Source organism: Phascolarctos cinereus, unplaced genomic scaffold (assembly GCF_003287225.1).
Source record: "Phascolarctos cinereus isolate Bilbo 61053 unplaced genomic scaffold, phaCin_HiC Scaffold_9;HRSCAF=440, whole genome shotgun sequence".
Taxonomy (NCBI): domain Eukaryota; kingdom Metazoa; phylum Chordata; class Mammalia; order Diprotodontia; family Phascolarctidae; genus Phascolarctos; species Phascolarctos cinereus.
Genome location: NW_027556402.1, coordinates 42097028 through 42115587, shown reverse-complemented (window position 1 = coordinate 42115587; position 18560 = coordinate 42097028). Strand labels below are relative to the sequence as shown.

The following is an 18560-nucleotide window of genomic DNA, read 5'->3' as shown; positions in this document are numbered from 1 at the left end:
GAGAATTTACCACATTTTGTTGTGATCCACACAGTCAAAGGCATTACTGTAGTCAATGAAGCAGAAGTACATGTTTTTTTCTAGAACTCCCTTGCCATCTCCATAATCCAGCTAATGTTGGCAATTTGGTCTCTAGTTCCTCTGCCTCTTCAAAAACTAGCCTGCTCTTCTGGTAATTCTTGGTTCATATATTGCTGAAGCCTAGCTTGCAAGAATCTTAAGTATAACCTTGCTGGCACGTGAAATGAGTTCACTTGCTTGGAAATTTGAACATTCTTTGGTACTACCCTTCCTTAGGATTGGGACATAAATTGATCTTTTCCACTAGCCTTATTGTTAGCAATGCTTCTTTGCCTTTCTATTGTTCTGTTTCTTTGCAATACTCATTTAAACAAACCTTCTCAACTCTCCTTGCTATTCTCTGGAATTCTGCATTCAGTTGGATATATCTTTCTCTTTCTCCTTTACTTTTCACTTTCCTTCTTTCCTCAGCTATTTGTAAAGCCTCATAAAGGAGCCATTTTGCTTCCTTGCTTTTCTTTTTCTTTGGACTGCTGCCTGTTCATCATGCTCAGAAAAAAAAAATTAGAGGATGTCAGGAGAATCTTCACTGGGGCAGAGGCTTAGCTCCTAGGCTTCTAATGCAATATCCAATTCTCAAGTCTGTCTCTAATTCTTAGGTAAGGCCAGGATTCTTTCCTTGTTGTTCTAGTTTGCATCCAGACACCATCTTGTACTTTTCCTCCATGCTTTCTAGAATCCTAAGTCCTAAGGAAAGGACCTTAGGGATCATTTAGTTCTCTCACATGCATTGTTCTTATTGCCCATTCATAGCAAAAAGGATCTCCCTGCAGTTTCAAAATTTATATTCCTAAAGTTTCAACCCTACTGTATCCTTTTTCCTAGGGAAATCTGTCTGTCTCTGACCTTGCAGCTATAGAGAAGTAAACGGAGCATTAAAGAACTCCAGTACCTAGCAGATATCAGGAAGACGGGCAGTTGACCTGGCATGGACAAAGGGCAAGAAGCCAGCAGCTGCTCCCAGGAGTCTTGATGAGGGTCCCAAGTTCTCTCACATGCTGGGTCTGCTTGCAGTTAGCACATAAATGGTAAACGAACCCAGGCTGATGTTTTTAAGATGTCTCATTATATTGCTGTTGCAGAGTTAGCAGTTCTCGAAGAAGGAAGAGAGTCATGGTACTCCTTTTTTTGTTCTTATTTTTTTATTTTTTCCATTAACAAGAATTTCTATCTCTCCTTCCCAACCACTCCCCTCAAGTAGGGAAAGAAGAAAAAGAGAAACAAAATCTGTGTAACAAATAAGCATAATCAAGCAAAACAAATTCTTATACCCATACTGGCTATGTTTAAAAAAAGAAAGTCTCATTCTATATCTTGAGCTCATCAACTCTCAGGTCTGACTTCTTCCCAGCAGAGCAGACAGAAGTATTAAAGGAGTTAAGCAATTACCCAAAGGAGACTAGTTGGTGGGGTACCCCTTATCTGATAACCTGGTAAATCTAAGGGAGATCCAACTGAAGGATTACCTAGAAGAGAGGAAGAGAGAAGCAAATAAGGAATTGAGAAGGGTTTGTTGTTGTTGTTGTTTTCCTTTGAGAAGGAAGTTATCAAGCAGGTGAGAGAGCCAAATGCTTATGTGAGTCATGTTTGATTTCTCCTAAGGGCTTTTAACAATAGAATCACTGTAGCCTGTACTTCAAGGGTAGTGTTCTTATTATTCTGGAACAGAAGTTGGAACAGTAGAGGGGGATCCATAAGAAGGTTCCCTTCACTAGATATATTTATTCATCCCTAACCTTTCTCCTAAACTCCTAGTCTATATAACTGACCGGTCAGCTGTAATTGGTCATTGGTTTCTCACAGGCATCAAAAAACTTAGCATGTTCAAAATAGAATGCATTACACTTTACACAAAACACTTCTCTTCCAGACCCTGCTATTTCTCTTGAGGATAACACCTTCTTTGCTGTCCCCCAGGCTCCCAAGCTTAGAATCATTCTGAACTCATCACACTTGTGAGAACCAGTGTCCACATCAATCACCTTTCATACACAATCAGCTGTCTTGATTCTATCTGTACAGTATCTCTCACATTTGTCTCCCCTCTTACCCAAGCAGCCATCACCATCACCTCTAGCCTCCTAATTGATTTCCCTGTCTGTACCAATCTGTTGTCCACACAGATGCTAAATCAATATTTCTAAAGCTTAGGCTTGACCATTCCATTCTCCTGTTCAAGAGGTGCCAGTGGGCTCCCTATTGCCTCTTGGATAAAGTACAAACTCCTCTTGACATTTAAAGTCCTCCATGACCTGACTCGCTAGGATTTATTGTATATTTTTCTCCTTCGTGAATTCTGCATTACAGTGAAATTGTTCTCTTACTGCTAGCTCTCCATATACAATGTACTGTCTCCCACGTTAGTGGCTTTGTAGAGGCTTTTCCCAATGCCTGGAATATACTCTACTCCCTCATCATCACCACCCCAGACAATCCCTACCTCCATCCAAAGCATAGCTCAAGTGCCATTTCTTCTCCTTCCCTCAAATTACATGGCATTAATTTTGCATTTACTTTTCCTCCAACAGCATATAAGCTCCTTAAAGTCAATTTGTTTTTGTTTTTGTCTCCCCAGGGCCTAGCATGGTGCCTGGCACATAGTAGGTGTTTAATATGCTTGTTGAAAGAGTGAGGAGATCCTCAAACCTGAGTGTTCTAGAGGACTAGGTCCTAAGTGAGTTGTCATATCATAGTCATCTTGGATAGCTCACTATCTCTCATTTTCCATATCCAAGTTGTTTCCAAGGCTTGTTGATTTCATCTTTGAAACATCTTCTAAAAATGCCCCTTCTCCCTTCTGACACTGACACCACTTTTGTGCAGACCCTCATCACTTCACACCTTGATTGCTTCAATAGCCTGCTGGTGGGTCTGCCTTCTTCAAGTCTCTCCCCTCTCCAATCCATTCTCCATTCAGCCACTAAAGAGATTTTCCTAAAACACAAGTCTGATCATGTCACTCCACCCCCATTCAATAAACTCCAGTGGTTTCTTACTGACTCCCTACATATATTCTTCCGTCCAGGGATGGCTTCCTGGCTGTTTCATAAACCAGATATTCAATCTCTTGGCTCCAGGCATTCTCTCTGGCTGTCATACATGCCTGGAATGCTCTGTCTCCTCTACTCTGACTACTGACCTCCCTGGCTTCCTTTAAACCCCCGACTAAAATCCCACCTGCTTTGGGAAGCCTCCCCTAACCCCTCTTAATTCCAGTGCCTTCCCTCTGTTTATTATTTCCTATTTTTGCTTCATATAGCCTGCTTTGTACATATTTGTTTGTGTGTTGTTTCTTTTTTTGGGGGGGGGTAGGCAATTGGGCTTAAGTGACTTGCCCAGGGTCACACAGCTAGTAAGTGTCAAGTGTTTGGTCTAAGGCTGAATTTGAACTCAGGTCCTCCTGACTTCAGGGCAGTGCTCTATCCACTGTGCCATCTAGCTGCCCCTGTGTGTTATTTCCATCATTAAATTGTAAACACATAGTAGGCAATTACTAAATGTTTATTGAATTGAATTGAACAACAGATTCACTAGGACTTATTTTCAGAGGAGTACCCCAGCACTGCCCAGAGTTGCAGGCAGTATAAACCGTGTTGTGTGTGTGTGTGTGTGTGTGTGTGTGTGTGTGTGAGAGAGAGAGAGAGAGAGAGAGAGAGAGAGAGAGAGAGAGAGAGAGAGAGAGAGAGAGAGACAGAGACAGAGACAGAGAGACACAGAGAGAGAGATGGGGAGAGAGAGAGATTTATTACTGTAGAACTCAGGTCAATGAACTTTTCTTGAATGAGGCTTATGGAGAGAGTATATAATACAAAGTCTTTCAGTGAATGAGTCTAAAAGGTGCCAAAATGCATACAGAGTTAAAGCAATGCTATTGAACATACGTCTCTCCAAGATAGGAAGGATATGTGTGCCCCGTAGACATCAATTAGTCTCCCTTTCCTCCCCAGGCTACTCTGAGAGGTCAGGTTATAGACATCCTATGAAGGAGAAGTAAATGTTTTATGCAACACTTGTTATGGCCCCAAAATATTCTTCGTTTTTACCCCTTATTTTCTGCTAGACGCCAAAAACAGACGGAAATGGGCCTCAGTGTGAGGAAAGTATTTGGCTAATGGAAAGTGCCAAGTCAGAGGGTCAAGTGAGGTCATAAGCTCTGGTGGGAATTGTAAAAGAGAGAAGCAGTTCTTTGTCTGGCTGTCCCCTCTCTCTGTCTCTAGGGACAGTCTTCTTGAGAGAGGAGACTCTGTCTTTCACTTTTCCAGTTCAAGCTTGCAATATGTGTTTAGAACATGGTTCCTCTTTTGGCTTGAGTGATGACCCCCCACCCCCACCCCCAGCCACTGTAGCATAATAGCAGAAGATCCAGAAAACACTGCAACGACTACACCATGATGTGTCTCACAGCAGCTTCATCTTCCTGAATGCTAGAAAGACAAAAATAGTCCCTCTCCTCAAAGAGCTCATATTCTAATGGGGGAAACAACATGCCTACAAGTATGCACATACACAATACATGCAGGTAAATGGAAGATAGCCTTAGAGGAAAAGCACTAATATTGAAAAGAACCAGGAAAGAATGCTTATAGAAGCTGGGATTTTGGCTAAGACTTGAAGGAAACTAGGGAAGCTAGGAGATGAAGATAAAGAGGAAGAGAATTCCAGGCACACAGGACAGCCAGTGAAAAGGCACCAAGTTGGGAGATAGAGTGTCATGGTCAAGGAAGAATAAGGAGGCCAGTGTTCCTGGATCTTAGACTACATGGACGGGAGTAAGGTGTAAGGAGACTGAAAAAGTAGGAAGGGGCCATGCTATGAAGGGTATGAGCCAAAAAGAAAGGTTTCTATTTGACCCTGGAAGTGATAGGAAGCCGCTGGAGTTTATTGAGTAAGGGGCTGACATTATTAAACCTATGTTCTAGGAAGGTAACTTTCACATTTGGGTTAAAAAAATTGTACAAATATAGGATGGGGGGCAGCTAGGTGGTGCAGTGGATAGAGCTTCGGCCTTGGAGTCAGAAGGACCTGAGTTCAAATTTGGCCTCAGACACTTGGCACTTACTAGATGTGTGACTGTGGGAAAGTCACTTAATCCTGATTACCTCACCAAAAAGATATATATATATATATATATATATATATATATACACACACACACACACACACACACACACATACATATATGATGGGAATGTCTTTGTTAACAGATTTTACATGAAAGATTAGGGGCTTCATTGGATTGCGACCTAAATATGAGCCAACACAATGTGGCAGCCCAAAATTTATTGTGGTAGTGGTTTGCTATTTTCTTCTCCAGCTCATTTTACAGGTGAAGAAACTGAGGCAAACAGGGTTAAATGACTTGCCCAGGATCACACAGCTAATAAGCATCTGAGGCCATATTTGAATTTAGGAAGATGAGTCTTCTTGACTCCAGGCCTGGCACTCTATCCACTGTGCCATCTAGCCACCCAGCCTAACATTATAGTTATAGTATCTACGACAAGGTAAGGGATGGTTTACCCTGATCAGATCATATCTGAAATACTATGCTCATTTCTAGGTGTCACATTTTAGGTAGGGAAACCTAAGAGGATATAGCATTGGCAGCTAGGGGGAGCAGAAAAGACCATCTATAGGTGTTTGATCTGAGTCTTAAAGAAAACAGGGACTGTATCGGATGTCATGTGCAAGGAATAGCCAGTAGGCCAGTTTAGCTGGATCATAGCGTGTAGAGGGCAGTAGAAATGAAATTAGAAAGGGAAGATGGGGTCAGGTTGTGAAAAGGCAGGTCAATGTCAAATGTCAGACAAAGGATTTTGTGTTTGGTCTTAGGGCAGAGTTTCTTAACCCAGAGTCCATGCACTTGTTGAAAGAAAGAAAGAAGGAAAGAAAGAAAGAAGGAAAGAAAGAAAGAAGGAAAGAAAGAAAGAAGAAAGAAAGAAAGAGAAGAGAAAGAAAGAAAGAAAGAAAGAAGAAAGAAGAAGAAAGAAAAAGAAAGAAGGAAAGAAAGAAGAAAGAAAGAAAAGAAAGAAAGAAAGAAAAGAAAGAAAGAAAGAAAGAAAGAAAGAAAGAAAGAAAGAAAGAAAGAAAGAAAGAAAGAAAGAGAAGAGAAAGAAAGAGAAAGAAGAAGAAAGAAGAGAAGAAGAGAAAGAAGAAGAAAAAGAAGAAGAAGAAGAAGGAAGGAAAGAAGGAAGGAAGGAAGGAAGGAAGGAAGGAAGAAGGAAGGAAGGAAGGAAGGAAGGAAGGAAAGGAAGAAAGAAAGAGAAAGAAAGAAAGAAAGAAAGAAAGAGAAAGAAAAGAAAGAGAGAGGGAAAGAAAAAAGAAAGAAAGAAAGAAAGAGAGAGAGAGAAAGAAAGAAAGAAAGAAAAGAAAGAAAGAAAGAGAGAGAGAGAGAAAGAAAAGAAAGAAAGAAAGATGGATGGATGGATGGATAGATGATAGATAGTTTTCAATATAATTACTTTCTTTTGCAATTTATATATTTAAAAATATTATTCCAAGGTGTCTATAGGCTTTACCAGACTGCCAAAGGGATCTATAACAAAAACAAAGATTAAGAACCCCAAAGAGGTTCATTGTTCTATTTTGGACACGTTGAATATGAGTTATAGGACATCCAGTTCAAAATATCCAATAGGCATTTGGTGATGTGGGACTGACACTTAAGACAGGAACTAGGACTGGATAGATAGATCTGGAAACCATCTCCCTAAAGATCCATTGAAGCCGATGAGCTCACCAAATGAGAGAGTATAGAAAGACAAGAGAATATAGCCTAGGAGAGAGCCTTGGGGGACACCCATTATTAGTGGATGTGCTATGGATAAAGATTCAGCAAAATAAATTGGCAAGGAATGGTCAGATGAGTAGATCAGGAGGAGAATCCAAGTGGAGAAAGGGGTCAACAGTACAAAGTTTACAAAGTAATCAAGAAGAAAGAGAACAGAGAAGAGGCCATTAGATTCGATGACTCACGAATCATTAGTTAACTGTGGAGATTTAAATTTCAAGTGAATGATAAAGTTAAAAGCCAAATGGCAGAGAGTTTACAAGAGCGTGAGAGATGAATAAATGTCGGCTTTTTCAAGGAGTTTAGCTGAAAATTGATGGCTTCAAAGGTTCCTTTCAACTTTAAATCTAGTGGAGGTAATCTGCTGTAGTAGATAGGACAGGATAGTAGAGGGATTTGCCTTGGAGAGCAGAAGGGCAACCTCATCATCAGATTGGTGTAGGGGAGGACATAGTGGGAAATGATGACAGATAAATGTGAGATGATGAGACAGGAAGAGGAAGGGGTTCTCAATTTCTTTTTTTTTTTTATGAAGTATGACTTGGGAGGTCGTGTGGGAGATTTAAGAAAAGGTTTGGGACAACTACTGTGGTGAATGGGATTAGTGATCAATTAGGGTGGGGGAGTAGGAGGATTGCCTTGCTGAAGTGAGGGCCCAGTTGAGATTAACTAGCATGTATTTGTAGTGGTTCCAAACAACATGGTTTCATGCTCACAAGTAGAATTGAAAGAGGCAGATAATGGGAAAATCCAGGGTTGGAGTTTGGCAAGGTGTGAGCTGCAAGAAGATGAAGGAACTAAAGACACAAGAATAGTAAATAGTGCAGAGTTGAACTGGTTCACCAAAGTCTCGACTGACTGGAAAGAGAGGAGAGTGTAATCGAAGTAGAGATGATGGCCTGGGATAAAATTGAGGGAAAAAAGGAATTGGAAGTCAGCGTGAGGAAGAGGACTCAGTTTAAGAAGAGTGAAATATAGCGAGAGATGGAAAAATAAGCAATTTTGATCAGAGAGAGGAAATTCAGAGCTCTTGCATGTGGAAGTGCAACTCTTGGGGGTGTTGGTAAGATCAAGGGCATGGCCATCCCTATGTGTAACTGAGGTAGAGTGGAAGAATAAGTCATGGGAAGTGAGTAGGCTGAGCAACTGGACAGTTAGGGAATTTGAGGAATATTAGTATGGATGTGGAACGTCCTTAATATGAGAGGTCTCACTTATTAAGCTCAGCTGTTTCCATTCCTGCGTGGAAAGATGATATTTATAAGTCATGAGACCTTTGTCAGCATCAGGGTAGTGGGAGGGAAAAAATTATATGTATATATATATATATATGTATATGTATGTGTGTATATATATGTATGTATAGATAGATGGATAGATGGATATAGATAGATAGATAGATAGATAGATAGATATAGATAGATAGATAGATAGATAGAGGGCATAGGGTGAGTTGAAGATTAAGGAGTCATATCTGGAGAATAAAGTTAAGGGATAAGAGATTATACTAGGAGAAGAAGAAAGGGAGAGGTAGAATGGGGTAAATTATCTCACAAAAAAAAAAAGCCACAGAAAAGAAAAGGCTCTTACAGTGGAGAGGAAATGGGGGAAGGTGAGAGGGAATGAGTGAATCTTACAGGATTTGGCTTACTGAGGTAACATAGACATTCAATTGGGTATGGAAATCTGTCTTACCCTACAGGAAAATGGGGGAGAAGGGGACAAGAGAGCAGGGGGATGATAGAGAGGAGGGCAGATTGGGAAAGGGGGTAATCAGAAGCAAATACTTCTGAGGAGGGACAGGGTCAAAAGAAAGAATAGAATAAATGGGAGGGCAGGATAGGATTAAGGGAAATAGAGTTAGTTTTTCACAACATGTCTACTAGGGAAGTTTTTGTATAACTACACATGTATAACCTATATGAGTTGCTTGCCTGTTCAGTGAAGGTCGGGGGGGAGGGAGGAAGGGAGAAAATTTGGAACCCAAAGTTTTAAAAACTTATGTTTAAAAAAAATGTTTTCACATGCAACTGGGAAATAAGAAATACAGGAAATGGGGTACAGAAATCTATCCTGCCCTACAGGAAAATAGAATGGGAAGGGGATAAGAGAAGGGGTGGGGAGAGATAGAAGAGAAGACAGACTAGGGGAAGGGGTATTCAGAATGCATGCCATCTTGGGGTGGGGGAGGGGCGAGATGGGGTGAAAATTTGGTACTCAAAATCTTGTGGAAGTAAATATTAAAACTAAAAATAAATAAATTTATATATTTTTTAAAAAGAGCAGAATGCTCCCTCAAAAAAAAAAAGGAATGAGAGGTCTCAGCAGTCAGTCCAGTGTCCTCATTTTACAGATATGGAAGCAGAAACACAAGAGTTGAAGAGAAAACAGTATTAATAGACATGTTCCACAAGAATGAAATGCACCTACAAGAATGACCACTTTGTAAAATTCTTGTTTTTGTCTTATTTTTGCTTTTTTTCTCATCTTTTTTGGTTTCCAAATGTAGAGAGATAGGGACTAGAATAAAGACTGGACCTATAATTTTGTTGATGTGGGGAGGTCCCAGTGAGGATCTTCCTCTACCAAAACAGGTCAGTCCCTTCTGTGTGTCTTCATCTGAGAGGGCAATCTTGCCAACTGTGAAAGACATGGCTAGGAATACCCCGACAGCATGTGTCAGCGGCAGGACTAGAACCCTAGTCTTCCTGTCTCCAAGGCTCACTCTATACTACACTTGCCTTTCTTCTAAATCTAGAGCAGTACAAAAACAAATCTACTAAATTATCAATCTGGGAAAATGCTATCCACACCCAGAGAAAGAACTGTGGAGTTAGAATGCAGATCGAAGCGTACCATTTGCTCTTTTTTTCCCTTCTGTTTTGTTTTGTTTCCTCTTTCTTGTGGTTTCTCCTATTGATTCTAATTCTTCCTTACTACATGACTAATGTGAAAATATGTTTAATAGGAATGTATATGTAGAGCCTATATCAGATTGCACACTGTCTTGGGGAGGGAGGTGAGGAGGGAGGGGGAGAAAAACTTAAAACTCAAAAGCTTATGGGAGTGATCGTTGAAAACTAAAAATAAATGAATAATTATAATAAAAAAAGAATGAAGGACAAACAACAACAATAACAGTTCTGTCCAAACTGTTAAAATATTTTAAATGACAATATGTTTTCATATCAGTGTAGATTTATCTGGGGTACAATTTTGGTTGTTTTTAATTTTAATTTTGCTTTTATAACTATTACTTTGTAACAAGCTTGAATCAGAAATACATTTTGTAATTTTTGCTGTTATGTTAAAAAAACAGATAAAAACTTATTTTCAAATTTAAGAAAATAAATAAATTATGAAGCTGATACAAATGGGTTGGAAAAGGTTTACTCTCCCAAAACTGGACTATTTCAAGATTGAGATGTCAAATATTTATAATGAAATAAAATTGTTTAATGTGGCTCAGTTCTCTGATAACTCATCCATTTACTTCCCTTTTCTCACAGGCAAGAGTGCAAAACATCATTGCAGGCATGTGGCACATTTTTCAACCCCTTCTTTTTGGCCTGGTTGGAGCAGAGGTGTCTGTTGCAAATCTTGAATCAAATACTATTGGTGAGATGTTAGAGGAGAAGAAGTTTTTAGAAATATTGAATAATATAATACTTCAGAGTTTCTTTCACTTTGTCCCCCTTAGGGCCCCTTTTTTTTTCACATGTCCAGCAGTACAAGCTATATTCAGCACATTCGTTTCTTTTTATGTGTTGTAAACAAATACTGCTTGAAGTAGCCAATCTAAATGATCTGGGAAGATAAAATCAGATCAGATTTCTATCTATAGATCATTTAAAAAGCTCAGCTGACATAATAAGGACCTTCCTTTATATGAAAGCTTAGGTGTCCATTGACATAGAATGACAGATATGTTCCCTCTCCTGGTATTTGTGTTACCACCATAACTAAATACTAGTTTGTACTCCATCGATGGAATCATTTTTACCAGAACCAGCAACAATAAGTTTGGTTTTATATTCAATCATATGAGCATCTCTTTATTTTTTCAAATTAAAAAACTAAAAGACAAAATGATAATATGTGTGAAAATGCTTTAAAACATAAAAAACAGAATTCAAAACTAAGGTGTTGAGGGGGCAGGTAGGTGGCACAGTGGATAGAGCACCAGCCCTGAAGTCAGGGGGGACCTGAGTTCAAATTTGACCTCAGACAAAACACTTGACACTTACTAGCTGTGTGACCCTGGGCAAGTCACTTAACCCCAATTGCCTCACAAAAAAAAAAAAATTAAAAGTAAGACTAAGATGCTATTGCTGTTCTTTGCAATGAGTTATCTTCAAGAAGTTCTTGACTAATATGTTGTTAATTTGGATTATTAACTCAGGCTTTTTGAATTTGTTCTAGGCTTCTGTGTTGGTACATTGAGCTTGTCACTGTTGGTTCGAGTTATTGTCACGTTCTTATTGGTGTCTTTTGCTGGTTTTTCATTTAAGGAAAAAATTTTTGTTGCCTTGGCATGGATCCCCAAAGCCACTGTTCAGGTAAGGTATTAATTGCTCATATATGGCTCTTGGAATGACTAAATTATGGTGGTCATTTTGAGTTCTCCACTAGAAGCCTGAGAAACAGCTTTTCTAATCACAAGAAAGGGAACCAGCACAATTCAGTAAGCTGGATGCTAAAGCATGTTCGTTACAGGTTCAGCATCAACTTGGAAGGAGGGCTCCGGTGGATTTGCCCCAGAAATTGGTGTTTGACTCTGCAGTACTTAGCATTTTTATCAGTGATTGCGATAGAATCCTAGAGTGTAAGCTTGTCATATTCCCAAATGAGCTTGAGACAGGATGGGTCCCTGGATTTAACATACTTGTTAGGTAGGCTGCAGGGGTGGGTGGGAAGGAATGTTAGCCTTCAGGTAACCCTCGCAACTCTGTGATTCAGTGAATATTCTTCAAACTTTGGAAATAATTTGAAAAAGTCAAGCTACTTAATAATGTTGATATATTCTTTTAAGAATTTCACTTTCAAGAGGAAAACTTCTGATTTTTGTGAGAGATATTTTACAAAATACCATAAAGCAACACTTTGCTATTCAAAATGTAAATTAGACTTTGAAAAGAGAGTTACTTTTTCTGACTTGAGTGTGATTGATTGAGTCATTTGTTATGCTTTGAATGTCTCAGAGTCTATAAGTCTTCTAGAATTACTGCCTTTTATTGACATTCCCATGCCAGTCTTCTAACCCACAAGCACTTACTACAATGACTGGAATTGAGCCTTGTCACTATTTCCTTCCCTTAAAACCTCTTTCATAAACCTTGTAAATGTTACAAAATTTCTCAAAACATAACTAAAGTGAAACTACTATCTACATCCCAATTTTCTGCTTGTAATCAGTACCACAGAAAGTTATAGTGTAGAGGTGAGGTGACCTACTCTTTGTTCACATCATTTTGTTGTTGGCCTCAAGCAGACAGGTTTTGATGCAGTGGAAAAAGCATGGGCTCTGGAACCAGAAGATTTGGGCTTAAATCCTCCTCTGACGCCTATTACCTGTATGACCTTGGGAAAGTCACCCAAACTTCCTAGATCTCAGTTTCCTCATCTGTAAAATGAGAGGATTCGAGTAGATGGCCTTTGAGGTCACTTAGACCTTGACTTCTCTGATTATTAGCCACAAGCTTGTTGTTTTGTCAGTCATGTCCAACTCTTTGTGACACTTTTACAGTTTTCTTGGCAAAGATACTAGCATGGTTTGCCATTTCCTTCTCAGCTCCTTTTATAGATGAGGAAACTGAAGTGAACAGAGTTAACTGACTTGCCCAGGTTCATACAGCTGGTAAGTGCCTGAGGTTGATTCTGCCGTAGCTTCAAGCACAAAAAGAAAGGAGAGGGTAGAAAATTTACCAGTGTAGACTCAAGGCTAATGATGATTCTACTTGTTTTGACCTCCTAAGTCCTGCCTAGCATAAACTAAGCTCTTGCAGGAACGAAAAGTATAAAATAAAATGGATCCACTGTACAGGTAGATGTGATCCAATTATTAGCAAAATCTAGTCAACTCTTTAACCTCAGTATGGATAAAATGGATAGAATGGACAAATGGAATCTTCAGATCTATCCAAGGTTAGAACTTTCCCCTTCCACCCCAACTCCCATGAAAAAGTAGCCAGATAGACTCTTCTTCCTTCACTGCATGGTAGAGATGCTACTGAAAATGGCAGTGAAGGAGGTGACATCAGAAGAAGAGGTACAGATAGCCCATAGCTAGAAAATCAGGACCTGAATAATAGTTTGTTCTCTAGGTAAAGAAAGGCTGTTGGAATTTAACCACTGGAAGGAGGTAATAGTCATCAGGTATTTGGGCCCATTAAACCGAAAGTTGTCAAAACTACTCAGCTACATGGACAGAGCACTGGCCCTGGAGTCAGGCGGACCTGAGTTCAAATCCTGCCTCAGACACTTGACACTAGCTGTGTGACCCTAGGCAAGTCACTTAACCCCAAATGCCTCACCCCCCCAAAAAAAAAGACAAAAAAACCCACAAGAAACCTACTTAGCTACAACTTTTGATTGCTGTGACCATGCTTTGGGGGTGGTCACTCCTAAACTTAGGTATAGGATAACTGTTCTGGTCATTTTGCAAGTATATACAGAAAGTATATCTTTGACTGATCCCTTAAAAAAGCTGAAGGTAATTTTACAGCTGAATTAGAAAATACAAATAGATGGAATTATGGAAAAAATATTTTAAAATTATTTTAATGAACAATGTTGAAAGACAGTAGGTACCTTGAAAACTAAAATATCGAGTACCTTGGATATAATTAATACTTCTGCTTCCCCCCCCAACAAATCAGTCTAAATAAATGTTTGTTCTATTGAAATCAGAAAACAAAAATGCTGTTCCTCAATCTTCCTCGATAATCTGACACTTGTAGTTTATCCAGGGAAACCTCAAGCCATTCCAAGTGTTTGAAAGCCCTGTGATATAATATTTCTTGAATTCAGAAAAACATGTTTACTAGCTGTGGGAACTCAGGCAAGTTATACCTCTGAGCCTCATTTTTCTTGTCTGTAAAATGGGAATAATAACACTTACACTGTTTATACTATAACACACTTCATGTGGCTGTTAGGGAGAAAGCATTTCACATAACTTAAAGGGCTCTTTAAGTGAATTGTTTTTAAGGGAAAGAAGAGAATGGAGGAAATTTGAAAAAATAAGCTCCTGGAGAACAGAGATGGTTTTCTGTCTTTGTATCCCCAGTGCCTAGCACATAGTAGGCACTTAATAAATGCCTATTGATTGGCTGATTGAAGGTCTTGGATCCTCTTGGATACAGTAGAGCTATATGTGTGTACAGATATGTGCACAGTACATGGTACAGGTGTATGTGTGTATCTGTATGTTGAGGCAGCCTAATAGAGGGGACATAGAACCATCCTTGGAACCAGAAAAGACGTGGATCCAAGTGTAACTTCTGTCACATGGTGGTCATATAATGTGGGGCAAGTCACTTAAGCTATCCACGGTCTAAGCAGCTAAGTCAAAGAGAATTTGGCAGCCTGCATTGGTTAGAGAGAGTTCCCTATTCTCTTGCAATCACAGGTCCAGTCTCTATCTTTATCTGTGTGTATGTGTGTGTTACTTAAATTACCTAGATAACTTAACGGAATGGGTATTTAATGGTTAGTTTCACTTATTAAATGTTTCCCACAGTTCTCTGTTTCAATCTGAATGTGAAATATGTTTTACAGAATCATTAACATGTGTATATTTTCTTCTCAAGCTAATCACTTGCCAAAGTAATAAAAAAAAAAAAAACCTTTTGAATCAGCAATTGATTCATGAGGAGAGTAACATTACTAGGAATTTAGACACAGGACTGAAAAAATTGTCTCAATTTGGCAAAATACCTAAAGCCTTAGAATCCATAAATACCTAACCAGGGTATAAAGGTCAAGATTGTTGAATACAAAGTAATTTAGTTCTTTCAAGAATCTTTGATGTTGTGTTTTAGTTTTCAGTCTGCGGTGGTTGAGACGTCTGCATTTACATACTGGTTTCTTTTGATTTTGTACTTCATTGGTGGTGTAAAGGCTAAAATTAAAGTCTTAAACTATTTTAAAAACTAATTTCAGAAATTTCAAGGTTCGTTCATTCATCAAGCATGCATTCAGGGACTGCCATGTCCCGGCCAATTGTTGATAGGCACTGAAGATACAAAGAAAAAAATAAAATAAAACAACTCTTGCATTTTGTTAAGATTAGGGAGAGGAGGACATGTACAATTAAACACAAAACACAAAGTAGATACAAAGAATTCGGATTTGAGGCACCAGTAACTGGGGGCATCAGCACAGTTTTCCTGTAAGAGTTGGCTGGCACCTGAGCTGAGTCATGGATGCCAAGAAGGAAGGGTCAGGAGCGAGTACCTTCTAGATATGGGGTACTGTCCATGCAAAGACATGGACACAGGAGGTGGAATATTGTGCATGGGGAACAGAAAGCAAGTTTCTGATGCTTCAGTTCAAGTATTTACTGAAAGTTTGTGCCTTTGGGTTTGCAGAAGTACACCTACAAAGATAGAGATTATACCTTTTAAAAGATTAGTCTTTAGGGGACACCAGGCAGCACATGAAGAATGGAGAGTTAGATATAAAATAATATCGAATGACGTACTAAGTGGGATATAATCAAGCAGCAAAATTTGCTATTAAGACAATGTGTTATGGGTGGAGAGGAAGAGGAAAGGCCGGTATTAACTAGAAGTATAAGTGAACTTTTCATAGAGGATCTAGAAACTGTGATGGGAATTGAAGAACAGTTAAAACCTAGCTAGGTGAAGAAGGATGAAGAGAGAGAATAGCAAAAGCAAAGGGAAAGAGGTAGAAATGAGCATTAGCGCATATATTAAGGACCCCCAACGTGCCAGGCACCGTCCCTACGAGGAGGGGTTACAAGCACAAAAATGAGACGGTCTCTGCCCTTCAGGAAATGACATTCTATGAAAGTGCTGCAGTGACTAGGAAAGTGTTCCCCCTACCTACCGACCTGAAATTTTGTCCAGCTGATGCTCTGCCACCTTAGCAATTCCCTCTCAGGAAGCTACAACCTGTTATTGTGCTTAAAGCCCCCAAATAACTCTCTCAGACTCTGCAGTGCAGATCAGGTACCAACATGCCTGGGCACCTCATACCAATGAAATCACAGATCTGGTCAGAAAAAGAGAAGGCCACATCCCCTGGCAGGTCAGTGACTCTGTGAGCGACTCATTTTTAAGTGTCCAGGCCCACATATGTATCGTTATATTAGAGATCTGATGTTATACCATTATCTTGCCCCTACATCCATCCCCCTTTTTAAATTTAATTTTATTTTTTGCTAGGCTTCATTTATTTATTTACTTATTTATTTGTTTGTTTGTTTGTTGCTAGGGTTAAGTGACTTGTCCAGAGTTACATAGCTAGTAAATGTCAAGTCTCTGAGGCTGGATTTGAACTCAGATCATTCTGACTCCTGGGCCAGTGCTCTATCCACTGTACCACCTAGCTGCCCCTGACCCTCCTTTTTTTTTTTCCTCTAAAATTAACCTCAAAAGCTCTGTATATTGTTCCTTCGTTCTTCCACCAAATGGCCTAAAGAAAAGTGCTGAAGGTTCCTAGATTTCTTCCTCTCTGAAAGGCTACTGTGTTATCAAATTTTCACTTAGTCTGATACCAAAGGTAATTCATTTGGTCATAGATTTTGAGTTGTAGAGGACCATCCAGGTAATCTAATTCAACCCAGTGAGGAAATCAAAGAAACAGTCTCAGAAAAGGAAGTGATTGCCCACTGTCACACAAGTGGCAAGAAGTAAAGCCAAGATTCGAATCCAGATGTTTGGACTCATTTCCTTTATATCATGTTTCCTATTCTTTATGAGAGAGGCTCTAGAATGGAATGCTTATTTCTTAAGTGTTTTCAGTACTTTTTGTTTATTTTTTTTTTCCTTTTGAATAATGAACTGGTACTTTATGAACTGGTACGTTTACATACCAAAAACACACCAAAAAGTTTATCGTGTGACAAATTTATCATGTCCCAATCTTGGTTATTGTAATAATCAAGGAAGGTTTTATGCTTTTTCTTAAATATGAATAATTTATTTAACTTTTTTTCTTACTGCTTCAAACTTTTCCCTCCTAAACATAGGCCGTATTAGGACCTCTTGCTTTAGAAGAAACAAGAAGTAGGAACCAAATTCATTTCGAAGTGTATGCAAAGAATGTGATGACCATGGCGTTTCTGGCAATCTTGATGACAGCTCCAAATGGGGCACTACTCATTGGCTTATTGGGGCCTAAAGTGCTTTCATTAGACAATCCTGAAGAAACAGAGGAGATTATTTCACATTAGATGGAGGAAAGAGACTTTTTTTTCAAAAAGTGAGAAACATTTTTACCACCTGTATCTGCTAATAAAATTCTGAAATTGAAAGGAAAGTGAAAATTAAGTAATGGGAACAGAACTTAAGGCTGGTACACACCCTTAGTTTAATTATGTAGCTTTTTCTACTGTTTTTCTCTTCAATTTTCTACCATCTTCTTTCTCACAAATTAGGATGGCTTAACTACAACTTAGTGGAAGACATGATCACTGTTCAGAAATTCCCAGAAGGTGTAGTTAGAAATAACTACAAATAGGGGCAGCTAGGTGGCACAGTGGATAAAGGTCTGGCCTTGGAGTCAGGAGGACCCGAGTTCAAATCTGGCCTTAGACACTTGACACTTCGTAGCTGTGTGACCTTGGGTAAGTCACTTAACCCCAATTGCCTCACCCCCCCCCAAAAAAAAAGAAAGACAGAAAAGAAAGAAAGAAATAACTATGGATAGAAAATTATAACATAAAGGGATCAAGCTGGCCTAAGAAAAGTAGAAACAAAACGCACCAAGCAAAAAAAAAAAAAAAATACCGTTCTGCTGAATATCAGGGAAGGTAGAGGTTGAAGATAACAAAAAAAAAAAACCACCCCACTACATTGGTATTCATAAGTAAATCTCTCAAAAGAAGTGAAAACCTCTTTCACAATAATCAGTGGGCTGCAAGAGGTACCCACAAAACACTGTAAGGTAGAAAATAGCTCATCTTTGAACAGATAAACTTATTGGTAGGAATTTCTCTTTCATTAGAAAGCTGGTCTTAGTGGACCCCTGAACAGATCCTGTTTCAAGACTAGAGAAAGAACAAAGTTATAGTTCGGCTATTTCTACCTTAACCTTAACAGATGATTATAAGCCAATGTTATTTGCAACTATGAAAAAATATGTTAAAATGGAAATAAAGAGAAGTTTTGTGTTTTTTTCACTTGCTACAAGGGAAAAAAAATCATCCTGGCATTGAAAGCAAGTCATTTTTAAGACTCTTCAGAACTAAAACTGTCACAAATCCATTTGTGGTGTTTATAATATTTTGATTTTCCTTTCTGGTACCAAAGGTTTTTTTATCCTATATACTACTTATAGAGTGAACTGATTACATCTTGGGCTGTGCTCAGAGACCATCCCAGTAACTCACAATCCATTTGTCTTTAAGACTTTTCATTTGGACATATTTGACATTTCAAGGACAATGCAAAAGCTCTCTAAGGACCATGAGAAAGACTCTCTGCATTAATATGTCCCTAAG

At 39.0% G+C, this 18560-nt stretch overlaps 1 protein-coding gene across 3 annotated transcripts in view; it reads left to right on the top strand.

The window, feature by feature from the left end:
• LOC110223048 (sodium/hydrogen exchanger 9B1-like) overlaps positions 1–18080 on the top strand; it is an 82102-nt gene extending 64022 nt beyond the window's left edge. For all 3 annotated transcript variants that reach the window (XM_021008371.2, XM_021008368.2, XM_078148765.1), the window contains exons 10-12: positions 10381–10489; positions 11294–11430; positions 17088–18080. In XM_021008371.2, the coding sequence (XP_020864030.1) occupies positions 10381–10489; positions 11294–11430; positions 17088–17291 (450 nt within the window). In that variant the 3' untranslated portion in view covers positions 17292–18080. The remainder of the gene's footprint in view (positions 1–10380; positions 10490–11293; positions 11431–17087) is intronic.
• The last annotated feature ends 480 nt before the right edge of the window (positions 18081–18560 follow it).